General features: G+C 39.8%; 1 protein-coding gene across 3 annotated transcripts in view; it reads left to right on the top strand.

Moving 5' to 3' along the window:
* Window positions 1–13,114, top strand: part of LOC106526178 (LIM and calponin homology domains-containing protein 1) — a 30,738-nt gene extending 17,624 nt beyond the window's left edge. The window contains exons 13-30 of one of the 3 annotated variants that reach the window (XM_014020697.1): window positions 2,724–3,080; window positions 3,196–3,483; window positions 5,118–5,468; window positions 5,691–5,723; window positions 6,603–6,732; window positions 6,810–6,967; window positions 7,054–7,657; window positions 7,878–8,189; window positions 9,165–9,240; window positions 9,340–9,365; window positions 9,570–9,683; window positions 9,827–9,919; window positions 10,007–10,169; window positions 10,270–10,369; window positions 11,011–11,085; window positions 11,188–11,296; window positions 11,530–11,632; window positions 11,851–13,114. In XM_014020697.1, the coding sequence (XP_013876151.1) occupies window positions 2,724–3,080; window positions 3,196–3,483; window positions 5,118–5,468; window positions 5,691–5,723; window positions 6,603–6,732; window positions 6,810–6,967; window positions 7,054–7,657; window positions 7,878–8,189; window positions 9,165–9,240; window positions 9,340–9,365; window positions 9,570–9,683; window positions 9,827–9,919; window positions 10,007–10,169; window positions 10,270–10,369; window positions 11,011–11,085; window positions 11,188–11,296; window positions 11,530–11,632; window positions 11,851–11,876 (3,118 nt within the window). In that variant the 3' untranslated portion in view covers window positions 11,877–13,114. Of the gene's footprint in view, window positions 1–2,720; window positions 3,081–3,195; window positions 3,484–5,117; window positions 5,469–5,690; window positions 5,724–6,602; window positions 6,733–6,809; window positions 6,968–7,053; window positions 7,658–7,877; window positions 8,190–9,164; window positions 9,241–9,339; window positions 9,366–9,569; window positions 9,684–9,826; window positions 9,920–10,006; window positions 10,170–10,269; window positions 10,370–11,010; window positions 11,086–11,187; window positions 11,297–11,529; window positions 11,633–11,850 lie in introns of all 3 variants that reach the window. The other 2 variants (XM_014020696.1, XM_014020698.1) reach the window with 2 other exon arrangements.
* Window positions 13,115–13,413: the final 299 nt, after the last annotated feature.

Raw genomic sequence — 13,413 nt, 5'->3', positions numbered from 1 at the left:
GCATTAAAATGTAATAATAACTACGAAAAACTAGCAAATCCACTGTACAAATTAATTAAAACTAACTGAATTAAAATAAAAAAGTCTAAACGAAATAAAACTAAACTATAATGAAAAACCCAAAACTGTTATAACCTTGATCCTACGTTTCGTTTTCATGGTCTGATCTTCTTGCTCATGTTTTGTTTCCCACCCTGTTTCTGTGTTGCTCTTTCGCCGGCTGTGTGGACTGTCTGCGACTGTGCGTTGTTTGCTTGTGAGGCTGGGTTTGCAGTGAGGATAAGCCAGCCTCCGTGTGTCAGGCTTGTCTGCAGAGAAACTGCAGGAGCCCTTTGAGCGGAGCAGCAAAGGCTCGCCGAGGTCACAGCAAAGTCGTGACCTTTGGGGGCGTGACTGAGATCGAGCAGCCTGTAGACAAAGTCACGTCAAGTGAAGGGGAGGAGACGGAGTTGCTTAGACGACTCCTTTCCAAGGCAACGGTAGCCATGCCTACTGTTGGCCTGAGGTCCCAGCTTTCAGAGCGGGAACGCAGGTACGAACGAGGCCAAATGCAAGACAGCTTACAGCAGTGGCTCCAACCCAAAGCCGCCTGCATTAACATAGTATAACATAGTCTGGTCTGCACAGAAGAGCAATAAGGCCTTTTTCTGCTGCTTTTTTAAAGTAAACTGCTTGTTTCTGTCAACTTCAAGCTTCTGCTGCCACAGTTGGATTTACTATCACCGGTAGTGTGAAAGCACTTCTTCTGCTTGTAGTTGAGTGTAATAATGAGAAATTGCATGATAAATCAGTCTGGTGAAATGACCTGACTGCTCATACTGTATATCAACGTTTACACTTGAGCAACAGCTGAGTCAGAGTTCTGCCAAAAAAAAATGTTAAGTTAGAACCATTGATCTTATTACTGGATTGAACATCGACTCAGCTGCTACAGCTAGTGACGCGCGCCTATAGGCGCCATTTCTATGCATGAAAACGATACAGTTCCAGTGCGGGATGTGCATCAGTCTGTCACAAAAACATTTTGAGCGCCCCTGTTTTTTTTTATCATGTTTAATGTAAAATATAGATTAATTTAAAGCTGAGAAAGTTGTGAATGTTGGGATTTGTAAAAATATGTATTCTCCCAAGAGATAAATCTATAAGCAGTCTAGGAACTTTTCATTACAGGTTTTTGCTAATGCACTTACTGTAGAAGCCCCTTTCTGCCACTTAAAACTAAATGATGACACGTGGTGTGTCATAGTGTTGAGATTCAATGAAAATTTCAACTTTCAATTGATATCTGAAATCCTAAATGGTTGCATTTAAATGAAAAAATTTAATAATGGAATTACAAGCTTCTATCTATCTATCTATCTATCTATCTATCTATCTATCTATCTATCTATCTATATATATATACATACACTGCTCAAAAAAAATAAAGGGAACACTTAAACAACGCACGCTAAGTCCAAGTAAATCAAACTTTTGTGAAGCACATTCAACTCTGTACAGAACAAAGTACTCGATGCGAATATTTCATTGATTAAGATCGGGAGTTAACGTGCGTTGTTTAAGTGTTCTCTTTATTTTTTTGAGCAGTGTATAAACAAACAATAAACTGTATTTTGGTTCAGCTGTGGGTAGTTGTATGACTTTGTTCCTTGCATTTAACATTCAAGTCTAATTCTGTATTTGTTTCCTGGTTCTCGATTCACACCGTAGTGACTGAAGACAAATTCTTACAGATGGTTGTAGGAAAAATATGCGTTGTTCAAAATGGTATGTCCGAATACACATGAATCAGCTGTATTTCTTCTTTAAAACTTTAGTTTCAGTCTTCTGACTCCAATCTCATTCACAGTACAGCACTCAGCAGCACAGGCCTCTTGCAGACCTTGGGCTGAACCAAAACAAAACACAGCTGCCCTGCTCTGAAGCAGAGACTGTCAAACACACTGACAACTCCTCTCTACCATAAAAATGAATTGAGCTTATACTCTATCTTTCTTCCTGGTTACACCCCAGGAGGTGTTACCTTTTACATCAGATGTCAGAACATAACTCATTTTTGTTTAGGCTAAAGAAGGAACATATGATAACACACACACCAACTCTTTGTCTGCTTTAACCTTACAGACTGAAATGATCAGAGAGTATAAAATACAAAACTGAATCTAATATTCAATTAATCAGTTACAAAATTTCCTTCATGGTCATAAAATAAATGTGGTCGGTCCATCCGCCGCTTAGGAAGCTTACGAAATGTATGGTTAGAAGAACAAATTAATCACAACCATGTTTATCTAGACTTATACAAATAGTTGTTAATATTTATGTTTGTGTAAACAACAATATATTTATGTAGGTTTTTTATATTACGTCTGTCCTGTTTTAGTATCTAGCGCAATGCTGCAAGTTTGTGGTGCTGTGCTTGTTCCCTTGATTTCATTAGAGGAGTAAAACATCCTCACAATATCTTTCAAAAACCTACAAACACCGTTTTAAGCTTATTTTATTCTGCTTGAGACGGAGGGAGCTGGAAGAAAGGCTCAATTTCTGCATTTTTGTGAGTCGTTCTGTTTTTTTATTATTTTTTTTTATTTATATACTCTAGCGACTTGTTGTTTTTCTGCATGTTTATGCCTGGATTTGATAATTATTGTTGCAACAATTTATTAGCGTCAGTCACTCATCTGTATTGCTGTGGTTTCTGCTTCATACGAATACATCAGCAGCTACATAGATGAAGCAGAGCCCAGTCAAAGGACCCCTCCCTCTGTGGACCTCCAGCCCTGGACCATCAATGCCCCCTCTTCTGCTGCTGAGCTCGATGCTCGTCTCGCTCAATATGAACAGAGAACGGGAACAGAGGAGGAAGAGGAGGAGGAGGAGAGAATCCCAGACCTTCAGAAAGACGACATGATGGCAAGGAGGACAGGTGTTTTCCAAAAACAAACAGCTGCTTCAGTGACTCACAGCCGTTTCCTGCCTCTGCCCAGCTCAAAGCGTTACACACAAACAGAGACCACAGATGCTGTCCCACGTAGCAAAACATCAGTGCAGGCAAAGAGAAACACGGAGCTGAATGTCAGGTGGGCTGATATTTGACTTTCACTTTGTTTAACACCAGCTTAGAGCTGCTTTGGGGAAACATTCCTGTTTAGTTATTTCAGTTATAGACTTTTTATCTCTTCATCTGCACCCAAGAGGTTCTAGGGAAACGCCTCAACAAATACTCGAGCTGACAACTCCGCGAGCGACGCCTCACGAGGAAGGTGAACAAGATGACAGTGAAGGTGAGTATGGTGAAAACGAGCCTGTGCCCGACCTGGAGAAAGATGACATGATGGCTCGAAGGACCAGAAGCTTCCAAAGAGCAAGCTTCAATCAGTTCCTGCCCGTACCCGGGTCAGTCAAATACAACATCTGCCCAGTGTCTGCGATGATGCCGCTGCGCAGCCAGCCCAAACTCATCAAAAACACAGACAGAGACAGGTACTCATTACGCTGAAGACAGAGGTGTGGTGTTGGTCAGCAGCTGCAGCTAACAAAACACAGCTTCACAAGGATTGATGAAGATTTGATTGTGACATCCTAACATCAGTGGGTTTCACTGGAGAGTTTTGTGATGTTTTTGTTTTTTCCTGCTGGCATGTTTGGACAGTTGTGACTGAATACCTGATGTGGATTTATTGGTCAGGAAGGACTGGTTGCCTGGAATTTATTGTTTTATATATTTTTTGTCAGATTCTTGCATCCCCGATCTGATGACTGACTCTGTTTGTGCTTTGTTTGCACTGATCTCCTCCAGTTTTGATGACTAACATTGGCTTTGTTTGACATGATTTTAGAGGCTGAGTGTGAAACTGAAACTTTTAGTTTTGTATTTTAAGTGTAAATCAGGGCTGGTTCACAAAAAAAAGCTGCTGCTCTTTTTATAAGGAAAACATTTAATTCTCTCAGATTTCACAAAAAACCTCTTCATACGTATACAAAACTAATTTTATGAACCGAAATATGTGATTTTTGTTTTAATTTTAGGGTAAGGAAACTCTAAACTAATTTAAACCAATATATAAATATTCCTCCCATGTGTTGACCTGCCTGAGGATAAACTTCCCGTTTTTATTAAATCTGCAGGTTGGCCTGTTTAAAAGAATCTAGGTCATGCAGTAAACCAGTTGAACTCTGCCTCAGTTTTTTCATTAGTTTAATACATTACATATTTTTATTATAACTAATGCTGTCAAATGATTAAAATTTTTAATCTATGGCCAGCACTAAAATTAATCAATATAAGTTAACTCGATTAATTTCACAGCCCTAATTATAACATTACACAAATAAGTTGTGGACGGTATGTTCAACTGTGAGCTGAAACATTAAAAAATTGATAGTAATTTTAAGCAGTTATGATCTTGCAATTCATAAAACTAAAAATATTATATTTATCATGGCTCAGGACTTTATAATTTTTTAATAATTATTTATCCATTCAGTCTGGAACTTTTACCACTATGCTTCATTTTTACAGGCTTTTTTTTGGCCTCAACGTTCAGCTGAAAAAACATCAAACATCAGCAAGATTAATTTAATAACTTGGTGAGCATAATGAAGCATTAAACCATGCAGGGAACAGATGTGTGCCTCTAGAGATGGTACAAAACCAAATAAAGTCAACAGAAACTAAAATGTCTCTAAAGAAACACACCAGAAACGTCACTCCAGTTTAATACTAATGTTTAATGATTACAGTTACTCCATCTGACAGTTTTACATTAAACTCATAAGATTTTTGGACAAATACTTTTTTACATTTTTCAATCATTCAAAAAATATTTCAGTATAAACTTATCACACTGTTATTTTTAGACTTTTGGAAATCTCAGAGACCTTTCTGATGCCTGATAATTTTTTAAGTAATCTTTGTGATTAGAAACCAAGAAACAAGTCACAAGTTTTTTTTCTTTTTTTGTCAAATCTGAGTGAACTGATTCTGAAAGTCCTGTTCAGGATAATCCTCGCAGAAGAGCAGATCAGCTGTGGTCCTCCGTGAAGCGCTTCTGATTTACTCTTTAAGCGTATTTCTGGTTAATCCCGGCCTTGTCGTTGGACCGTTGTTTCGGCAGCATTGTTCCAGTGGCAGCAGAACGTCAGGCTTTGCCCCCTAAAGCTCCGTCCGGCCCCCTGTGTCCCGGGCCGAGGGAGAGGCAGGAGGAGGAAGAGAGAAAAAAGGAAGAAGAGATGAAGGTTGCTGACCTCACTGTCAGCTCAGTCTCTGAACCCCCCTGCTCTGTTTCTGCCGTGCCTCCGCCCAGTCCTCCTCCTCCTCCTCCTCCTGCTCAGATCTGTAGGATGGAGGCGAAGGTGGAAAGTCAGGAAGTGGAGGAGAAAACTAAGGAGGAGGAGAGAAAAGAGGATGGGGATGTGAAACCACAAAAGAAACCGTTTTGGCTGGAGGATGATCTGCCTCCAATAATGTGAGATAAATGTTATAAATGTTTACCACTTTCTGGTTAATAACTATATCTGTCCGTCATTCTCTCTCTTTTGTATTTTAACTAACATTTTCTTTATATACACAGTATAAATGAAAATATTTAGTAACCAGACATTTTTCTCTGCTAGTAATTGCACCTCCTTGATCAAACATTTGAAACAAGGAGTAGGTTAATCATCTTCACTTCACTCTGCTGTTTTAGGGTGAGCAGACGAGTTGCCTTTCAGATAGACGAGTAAGTGTTCATAAATGAATCTAACCAATGCACTTCTGCATGCAAACGTATGCATGCTGTGCACGCTGCATTTCATAAGGTCCGTAAAACTGGACCGATATATACAACTCCAAATCCAATGAAGCTGGGACGTTGTGCAAAACAAATAAAAACAGAAATTGATGATTTGCAAATCCTTTTCAACCTGTATTCAATTGAAAACACTACAAAGACAAGATTTTTTTGCCAATATTCACTAATTTTTCATTTAATGCCTTCAACATGTTCAAAAAGCTGGGACAGAGGTACAAAAGACTGGGAGATTCGAGGAATGATCAAAAATCACATGTTTTCAAAATGAGTGAATGTTTGCAAAAAACACTAAAATGGTTTGAACACTAAATATATTGTCTTTATAGTGTATTCAATTGAATATTGATTGAAAAGGATTTGCAAATCATAATTTTCAGTTTTTATTTATGTTTTCCACAACATCCCAACTTCATTGAAATTGGGGTTTTATATCAACATTTTATTATCATTCCTCAAATACTGGTCTCATGCTGTAAATGTTTTTGTGATGTTTTAGAGTTTAAGAGTTGAGGAACAATAGGGGATTTCTTTACAAGATTTCCAATGAATGTTTTATCTTTTTGTGGTCGCTAAGTTGCATGTTTAATTATTTAGGATTAGCAATAAATAAGACAAGTAAGACACACCTCTGTTGATCCTTAACGTCTCTCATTGCATTCTGTTATTGCTTACGTGTCTTTATCTTCAATCCACTGCATTTTATTATGGATTGTGTCCATATATGGTGCACGTGATGTTTGGAAGGGAAATAACAAACAAATGTAAAATAAATCACACATTCTGTATATTTGGTGTCTTACTTTATAGGAGCATGAGTATGGGTGACATGGGTGTCGATGAAGAGGTCGGACACATACCATCGCTGAGCCTGTCCCGATATGAACGCATGCACGAGCAGTACAACAGTTTTCTGGAAGAAGAGGACCACTGGCAGGATGTAAGGGACTTTTGGTACTTAAATAGAATGAGACACATTTAAGGATCATGTTATTAACAGCTCTGAACATTTGGAAGGACCTGGCTCGCTGGAAGAACCGTCGCCGCAGTGCATCACAGGACCTCATCAAAAAGGAGGAGGAGAGGAAGAGAATAGAGAAGAGGATGAAGGATGAAGGGCGTGACGGCAATAAGAGGAAGAGCATCAAGACCTACAAGGAGATTGTGGAGGAGAAGTAAGTAACTTTTAGTGTTTTGTTGAACTTGAAATAAACCTGTTTGGAGTATTCCTACTGTAACTCGTCTTTTTTCTTGCTTCCAGGGAGCGCAGAGAAGCTGAGCTGTGCGAAGCCTACAGAAATGCAGCGTCTCCAGAGGAAGCGGCGCTGGTTTTGCAGCGTTACGCTCTCCGCTTCACCATCAGTGACGCAACACTCGACAGCCTCAAACTGCCCAGATCCACAGCGAAACCCAAACAGGACCTAAACCAGGCTGAGCAGGAGCACAGCCCCAAGTCACCTGTTAAAAACTCAGCGGTGCTCGAGCGTCTGCACAAGCCGGACTGGAGCGTTGCAACTAACCAGGAGCGCACAGAACCTGAAGACGTGGAAACCGAGCCAATCCATGAACGAGAGCAATCTAGTGCCATCTCCTCCAGCCCCCTCTTGATGGAAACAAACTCACCAAGTGTTCCACCTGAAGAGACTCGGCTGACAGAGTCACCACCCGCACGTCGGAAACAACCGGTGACTGAAGACACACAACCCCAGACCAAAGACCCCTCACCTCAGAAAGCACAAGCGCAGCTGCAACCAGAACCTACGATCTCCACCCCTCCATCTGCGCCCTCCAGACCCCTCCCATTGCTGGTAGCCAAGCCCTATTGCCAGCCCAAGAGCACACCCTCTGGACACAAACCCATCAAGGTAAAAAATCCACATCAATTGGTCAAACAAGTCCTTACAGTTCACTGCTCCATGGTGGAGCTTATTTTTACAGAAGTGACTTTGAGAAGCAGTTTAGCTTCAAAATATAAAATACAAATCTACTCCTAAATGATGTTTTAAATTGATATAAAACAGATTACGTCTAATAAATTCTAAATGATTGTTAAAGACACATTCCTTATGTCTGCGTCCTGTTCAGCTGGACGGGTTGGTGCGGGTAAACGGCGAGGCAACAGAGGATTTCCCCTCCCCGCAGGACACGCTGCGGGAAAACAAAGATGTTTCCTCTGAACGGACGCAGAAAAGAGATCCTCCAGAGGAAGCCGTGGAAGATCCAAACACCTCAGAGCAGCCAGCGCCTCCGCAGCCGGAAAGATCAACGTTGTTTTCGGGCTCTGCTATCAGCTCGCTGATCGGAGGCCGCAACTGCATCATCACGACGACTATTGTGACGGAGCTCACACAGACCCGCATGGAGCCCCTTCACCCAGATAGCCAGAGCAAAGGACAGGTAATAACCTCAAATTATTTGCAAAGCACATTTAAAACCATGCAACTCAGACCATGATGTAAAAGGAATGAAGCAAACCAAAAATACGTGTTTGATAACAAATGGCTCTTTGCATTTATTTCCATTTGTCCCAATTAATAAGACAGCTTTTTTTCATTGCTACCAAACTGGTTTTGTTTGTAGGTTGGAGAGTATTTTGTCGACTTTGGAAATTAATGTATGGACTCATTATCAATTATGTATTTTTAGGACTCAAAAAAATTATGAAAATGTGTCTTATTTCCAAGAATTATTAATTCTGGAAAATTAATATTTATTCCGATTGTTTACAGTTAATAAAGAGTGTTCCAATTTAACATATTTTTTATATGAATGCAGAGAAGCATCACACTCATGCCCTTAAAAGGTTTTAATAAATTTTTTTACAACACAAATATGGCACAAAATTTAGGTGGAAGAAGAAATACAGTATGAATGCCGTCTGTTTAAAAAATAAAATAAAATCAATGGGAATTTAATAGATTTTAAAAATAATAATTTAGATAATAAATACAAATTTTCTAGTCACAGTTATGATTTACAAGTTTACATCTTTAGTTTACATAAAATTTACAAGTTCAGCTACAAAACAACGTTGAAAGTTCACTTTTTTTTGATCGAAACTAACTTAAATCCTTTTTTCCCTTGTGAGGATTGTTTTATGTAAAGCAGGTTTCTGGTTTCCACTGGTACATTTTAATAGACATTTACATGAGCAGAACCCAGCAGCAGCCTGTAACACAAAGAACCTCACATTTCAGTGATCAGCAGAATGGTTAGCAAGTGTTTTTAGTGTTACGTCATTTTCACTGGATTACAACGTCAAAAGAAGCATCTCAAGATGAGGAGCGTTTCAGGAAGTATCCAGAGATGAAGCGACAAGAGATGGGTTTTAAGATTGTTCTTCAGTGATTTATTTGAGACTTCACCCCTCAGGATGGGACGGCAGAGGAGATGAGTTCCCCACCTCCTGCATCACCCAGCAGTAATGAGTGTTCTCCCACTGTCACGGGTAAAACTCATTCAGAGAGTTTCACTGACTGCACTGTTTTCTCCTAGTTGTTTCTCTTTTCTTTAACCGGTTGTTATTTTTTCCCCTTGTGTTCCACAGAAGGACTCGAGGAGAGCAGTGTGACCGTGAGTGTCTCTGAGCAGCTCCAGCTCCTTCTTTCTGTTTCTCCTTCATCTTCAAATTTGACCCTGTCCTGACCCTCTGTCTCCAGTGGTCACTGTTGTTGCTGTAGTCAGACTGGTGTCCTCACCTTTCCTCTCTTTCTGTCCTTTTGATTCGTATATTTGTGTGTGTGTGTTTGTGCGTGACTGTTGGTCGGATCTGGGTAGATTGAAACCCCCATGTTGAATTTGGCTAAACGTGTTAATCACTGGGTTTGGGACCCCAATGAGGAGCGTAAACGCGTGGAAAGGTGGCAACAGGAGCAGGAGCGCCTCCTACAGGTACTGTGGTGTGACGGTGTGTGTGAGTGCACGGTACTGGAGAGAACCGGTGCCACACGCTGAACTGGATGTTGGTTCTTTGTACGTGGCGTTTGCGGGCTCCGATTCCGGCGCTGTTGAACGTGAGTCGTCTCTCTCGTCAGGAACAGTACCAGAGGGAACAAGAGAAGCTGAAGCAAGAGTGGGAGAAAGCACAGCTGGAGGTGGAGGAGGAGGAGAGGAAACACAACGAAGAGGTGGGAGCAGTAAAACTCAAAAATGTTTCTTTGTCTGTTCGTCTCATATTTTTCACCCTTTCTCTGTGTGTCGTCTTGGTCGTTCAGGAGAGACAGATTCTCGAGGAAACGGTCGCACCCCTCAGTCCGTCCGGCCTGTTGCACAAGCAGCCAGGACACACGAGGGAGGCTTCGTCTGAGAACATGTCTTTGCAGCAGAATGGACAAAAGGTCGAGGATCAGCACACGTCCAAGCTGCATTTTTTTCAGGGTCAGTTCGACGTGTCTTCGCAGATATGCAGAAGAGGTTCACATTTCCAGCTTGGACTGGAGCAGATGAGACGTTACTTTATTGTCAATGTTTTTTGCAGATTCTTCTTGTGATGGAGAACCGTCCCAAAAACAAGAACTGTGGAAAACGGCCTCTCTGGACCGTAATCCTCAACTGACTCAGACCCAGAGTGTTAAAAGGTCTGTAAAACCAGTGTTACTTAAAGGACATGCTTCAAATCTTTTCTGTTGAAAGCTTATGAACAGTAGCTATCTTACCTGTTGTAGATAGCACTACTTGTGTGATCTTTGGCATCAAATAGTTTAGATTTGTTTAAATAGTTTTCAGTTTGCATCAGTTAATTCTAAACTAAATTTTGTTCAGCGTCGCCACGGTCAGCACATCTCAGTTTATGTTTATTTCTACAAAAATGCAACATTTTTCATGCACAGCACTGGAAGATGGCCGGGGAACAGCTACAGCACTCTTTCAAACACAGCGGAGGCTTCATCGTGGTTTGAGAAGCGTTTTAATCACAACACATCCACAGAAAAGCCAAGAATTTAGCTCTGGTCCTGGCCAACCTTTAGCTCTGTGTTTGACCTTAAAGTAACATCACTTTCTTAATAAATATGAATATATTAATGGAAAGATAACAATAATACAATATTGTAAAGAAACATTGCGCTGCTTTGATGAACAGTTGTTGAGATAAATGGTCACAAATGTCAATGAAAAGGCCTTCTCAGACTGCTTTTTACCAAGAATTTATGTTTTTTTGAATATATCTGAATTGAACAAAGTGTTTTTTTCTTAACTAAGCCTTTTTTTTGTACCTCAGGTCAGAATCACACGATGCTGTAACAAGTAAGCAGCCCCCCTCCCCTCTGACGCCTCAGCCTCCATCACCCAGCAGGTAGCAGTTATGTAAAGAAAAAGCAGCAGATCTGAATGGATACATTAATGTGGGAGAGCAGAGCGTTGGTCTGAACATTGTTTCCCTCCCGGCTTTGTGTAGGTGTGTTAGTGGGAGGCGGCTGTGTTCAGGCTGTTCTAAACCTCTGGGAAAAGGAGCCGCGATGATCATTGACACACTGGGACTCTTCTTTCACATACAGTGTTTTAAGGTACCCAACAAGGCACTCTGTTTCAGCAATGAATATATTTGCTTGACATAAATGTGTACAAAAACAACTTAATTTAATTGAGCCATCATAAATTAGCATGTGCGACGTTTCAGTGAAGCCTCTACTGTATAATAACCAATAAGCTAGTATTCGCACATAAATAAGGCATAAACAAAACCTATAAGTTGTGTGAAGCTGTGACTTGTTTGCTGACCGTTTCTGTTTCCTGTCAGTGTGGCTCTTGCAGTAGGCAGATGGGTGATGCCACCACAGGGACTGACGTACGGATTCGCAACGGGCAGCTGAGCTGTTATGAGTGCTACATCGCATCCCGGGGTGAGAAATGTCCACGCATTTTCAACACGTTCACACATACATGATCTGACCTACATCACTTGTAAAAGAGTATAAGGTTTACTACATTTGTATTAAAACAATATATATATATATATGGTATAAATATATATTTGTTTAGGTTTTTGAAGGAAATATCCAAAAAGTCAAACTTTATCATCATCTTCATGTTACAAACGTGTTTTCCTGTTTCTTTGCAGGCAGAGGTCAACCCACTACACTATGATTACCCCCCCTTTTTTTTTTGGAACTGGAACGTCACCGTTTGTGAGAGTTTTTGGACAAAAAAAAAAGATTTGAGATCCTTGAGTCACAATCCGATCGAAGCCTGGATTCTGTTTTTTGGACTCCCCCTCCCCTCTGAAATAAACAAACAGCTTGGTTGAATATTTTTAAGAGGAACTGAGTGGACATTGCCAACTTAAGTAATCACAAAGTACAATTGATGTACTTTCTTACTTGTACACATGTATACATCTATTCCTAATACATGTAGCATGAATGGCATCACTGAGGCAGTATGTTCAACGCTTCCTTTGCTCATTTCTGACATGTAAAAGGAGATCTCCTCCTCTGCCATGCGCTAAAAACACTGAAGCTGAAAAAAAAAAGTTTATTCCTGAAATTGTTTTGCTCGTTAGCTCCTGCTTCTGTGGCTCTCCTCCCCAAGTGTGATGCAAAGCAGTCTGTGTTGGATAACCCGAAGTAGCTTGACCATTGTATTGCCTTACTCATAATTTCTTGTTTCTTTTGAGCTTTGTGTTTTACTGTTTTGCATGAAAGAAAGACCATATATAAGTTATTGTGAGTATTTTTAGTTTCCCAGAAGTGGAACTTGAACTGTCCTTGCCTTTTGTTGTGCATCATTACCATAAGTTTGAATTTACAAGGATCTGCTTAACTTACATAATTCTTTTTAGTAATTAACTTACATGAATAATAATGCATGTTAAGTAATGATATTTAGTATTTTAGTTTTTGAATTTAAAATATTTTCTTTATTTTGGCGTTTTTTTAGCTTTACTTTCTTCTCACTGACTGAACCAGTGCCTTATACAGTATGTAATGAATGCAACAGTGAGATATTTCACTCAATTTGACCTCTGGGTCAAGGCACATTGTGTGTGTGAGTGTGTGTGTGTGTGTACTGTATAGATATTAATGCTGTGTATTTTGACTTGAAGCACAGTTCCATACCAGCAAAAACATCTTTATTGGAGTTTTCTTCCAACTCCTCCCATGACACAAAGCGTTTTACAGATTCCTCGGTTAATAAATGAAATGAAAATATCCTCAAATCTCTCTTCGTCTGCCTCTGTCACAAGTGTTTCCTCCCCCGAGTGTGAGGTGAATTACTTTGTCCTCACCCACCTTCATTTAAACACCTCACAGCCTCCCAGAAGAACAGAGCTCAGTTTGTTTTATAATAACTGTATGTTTATCAATAAAAATATTTTAAATGTGTTTTGTTTTTACTTTTAATTCCAGTTCATGTAATGTTATATTTCAATTTTTCACAAAATGCACAATAAGTATAAATAAAGCAAGTTTTTTAGTTTTTGTACCTACTGCCAACATAAAATTTACTGTCGAAAAGAAAGGATATCAGATTTAACTGTTGGACCTAAAATAATCAGTGCCAGTATGTTCCTGCACATCGCATAAGTTCAAAACACTTTTGTTCAATATTGTTGATATCTACGTCAAAAGTTGTATTATTGGACAATTTAGGGGCTATAATGTGATACTTTACTGTTTTTTTA

The sequence above is a fragment of the Austrofundulus limnaeus genome, unplaced genomic scaffold (genome assembly GCF_001266775.1).
Source record: "Austrofundulus limnaeus strain Quisiro unplaced genomic scaffold, Austrofundulus_limnaeus-1.0 Scaffold263, whole genome shotgun sequence".
Classification (NCBI taxonomy): Eukaryota; Metazoa; Chordata; class Actinopteri; order Cyprinodontiformes; family Rivulidae; genus Austrofundulus; species Austrofundulus limnaeus.
This window is presented reverse-complemented; position numbering and strand designations above follow the sequence as displayed.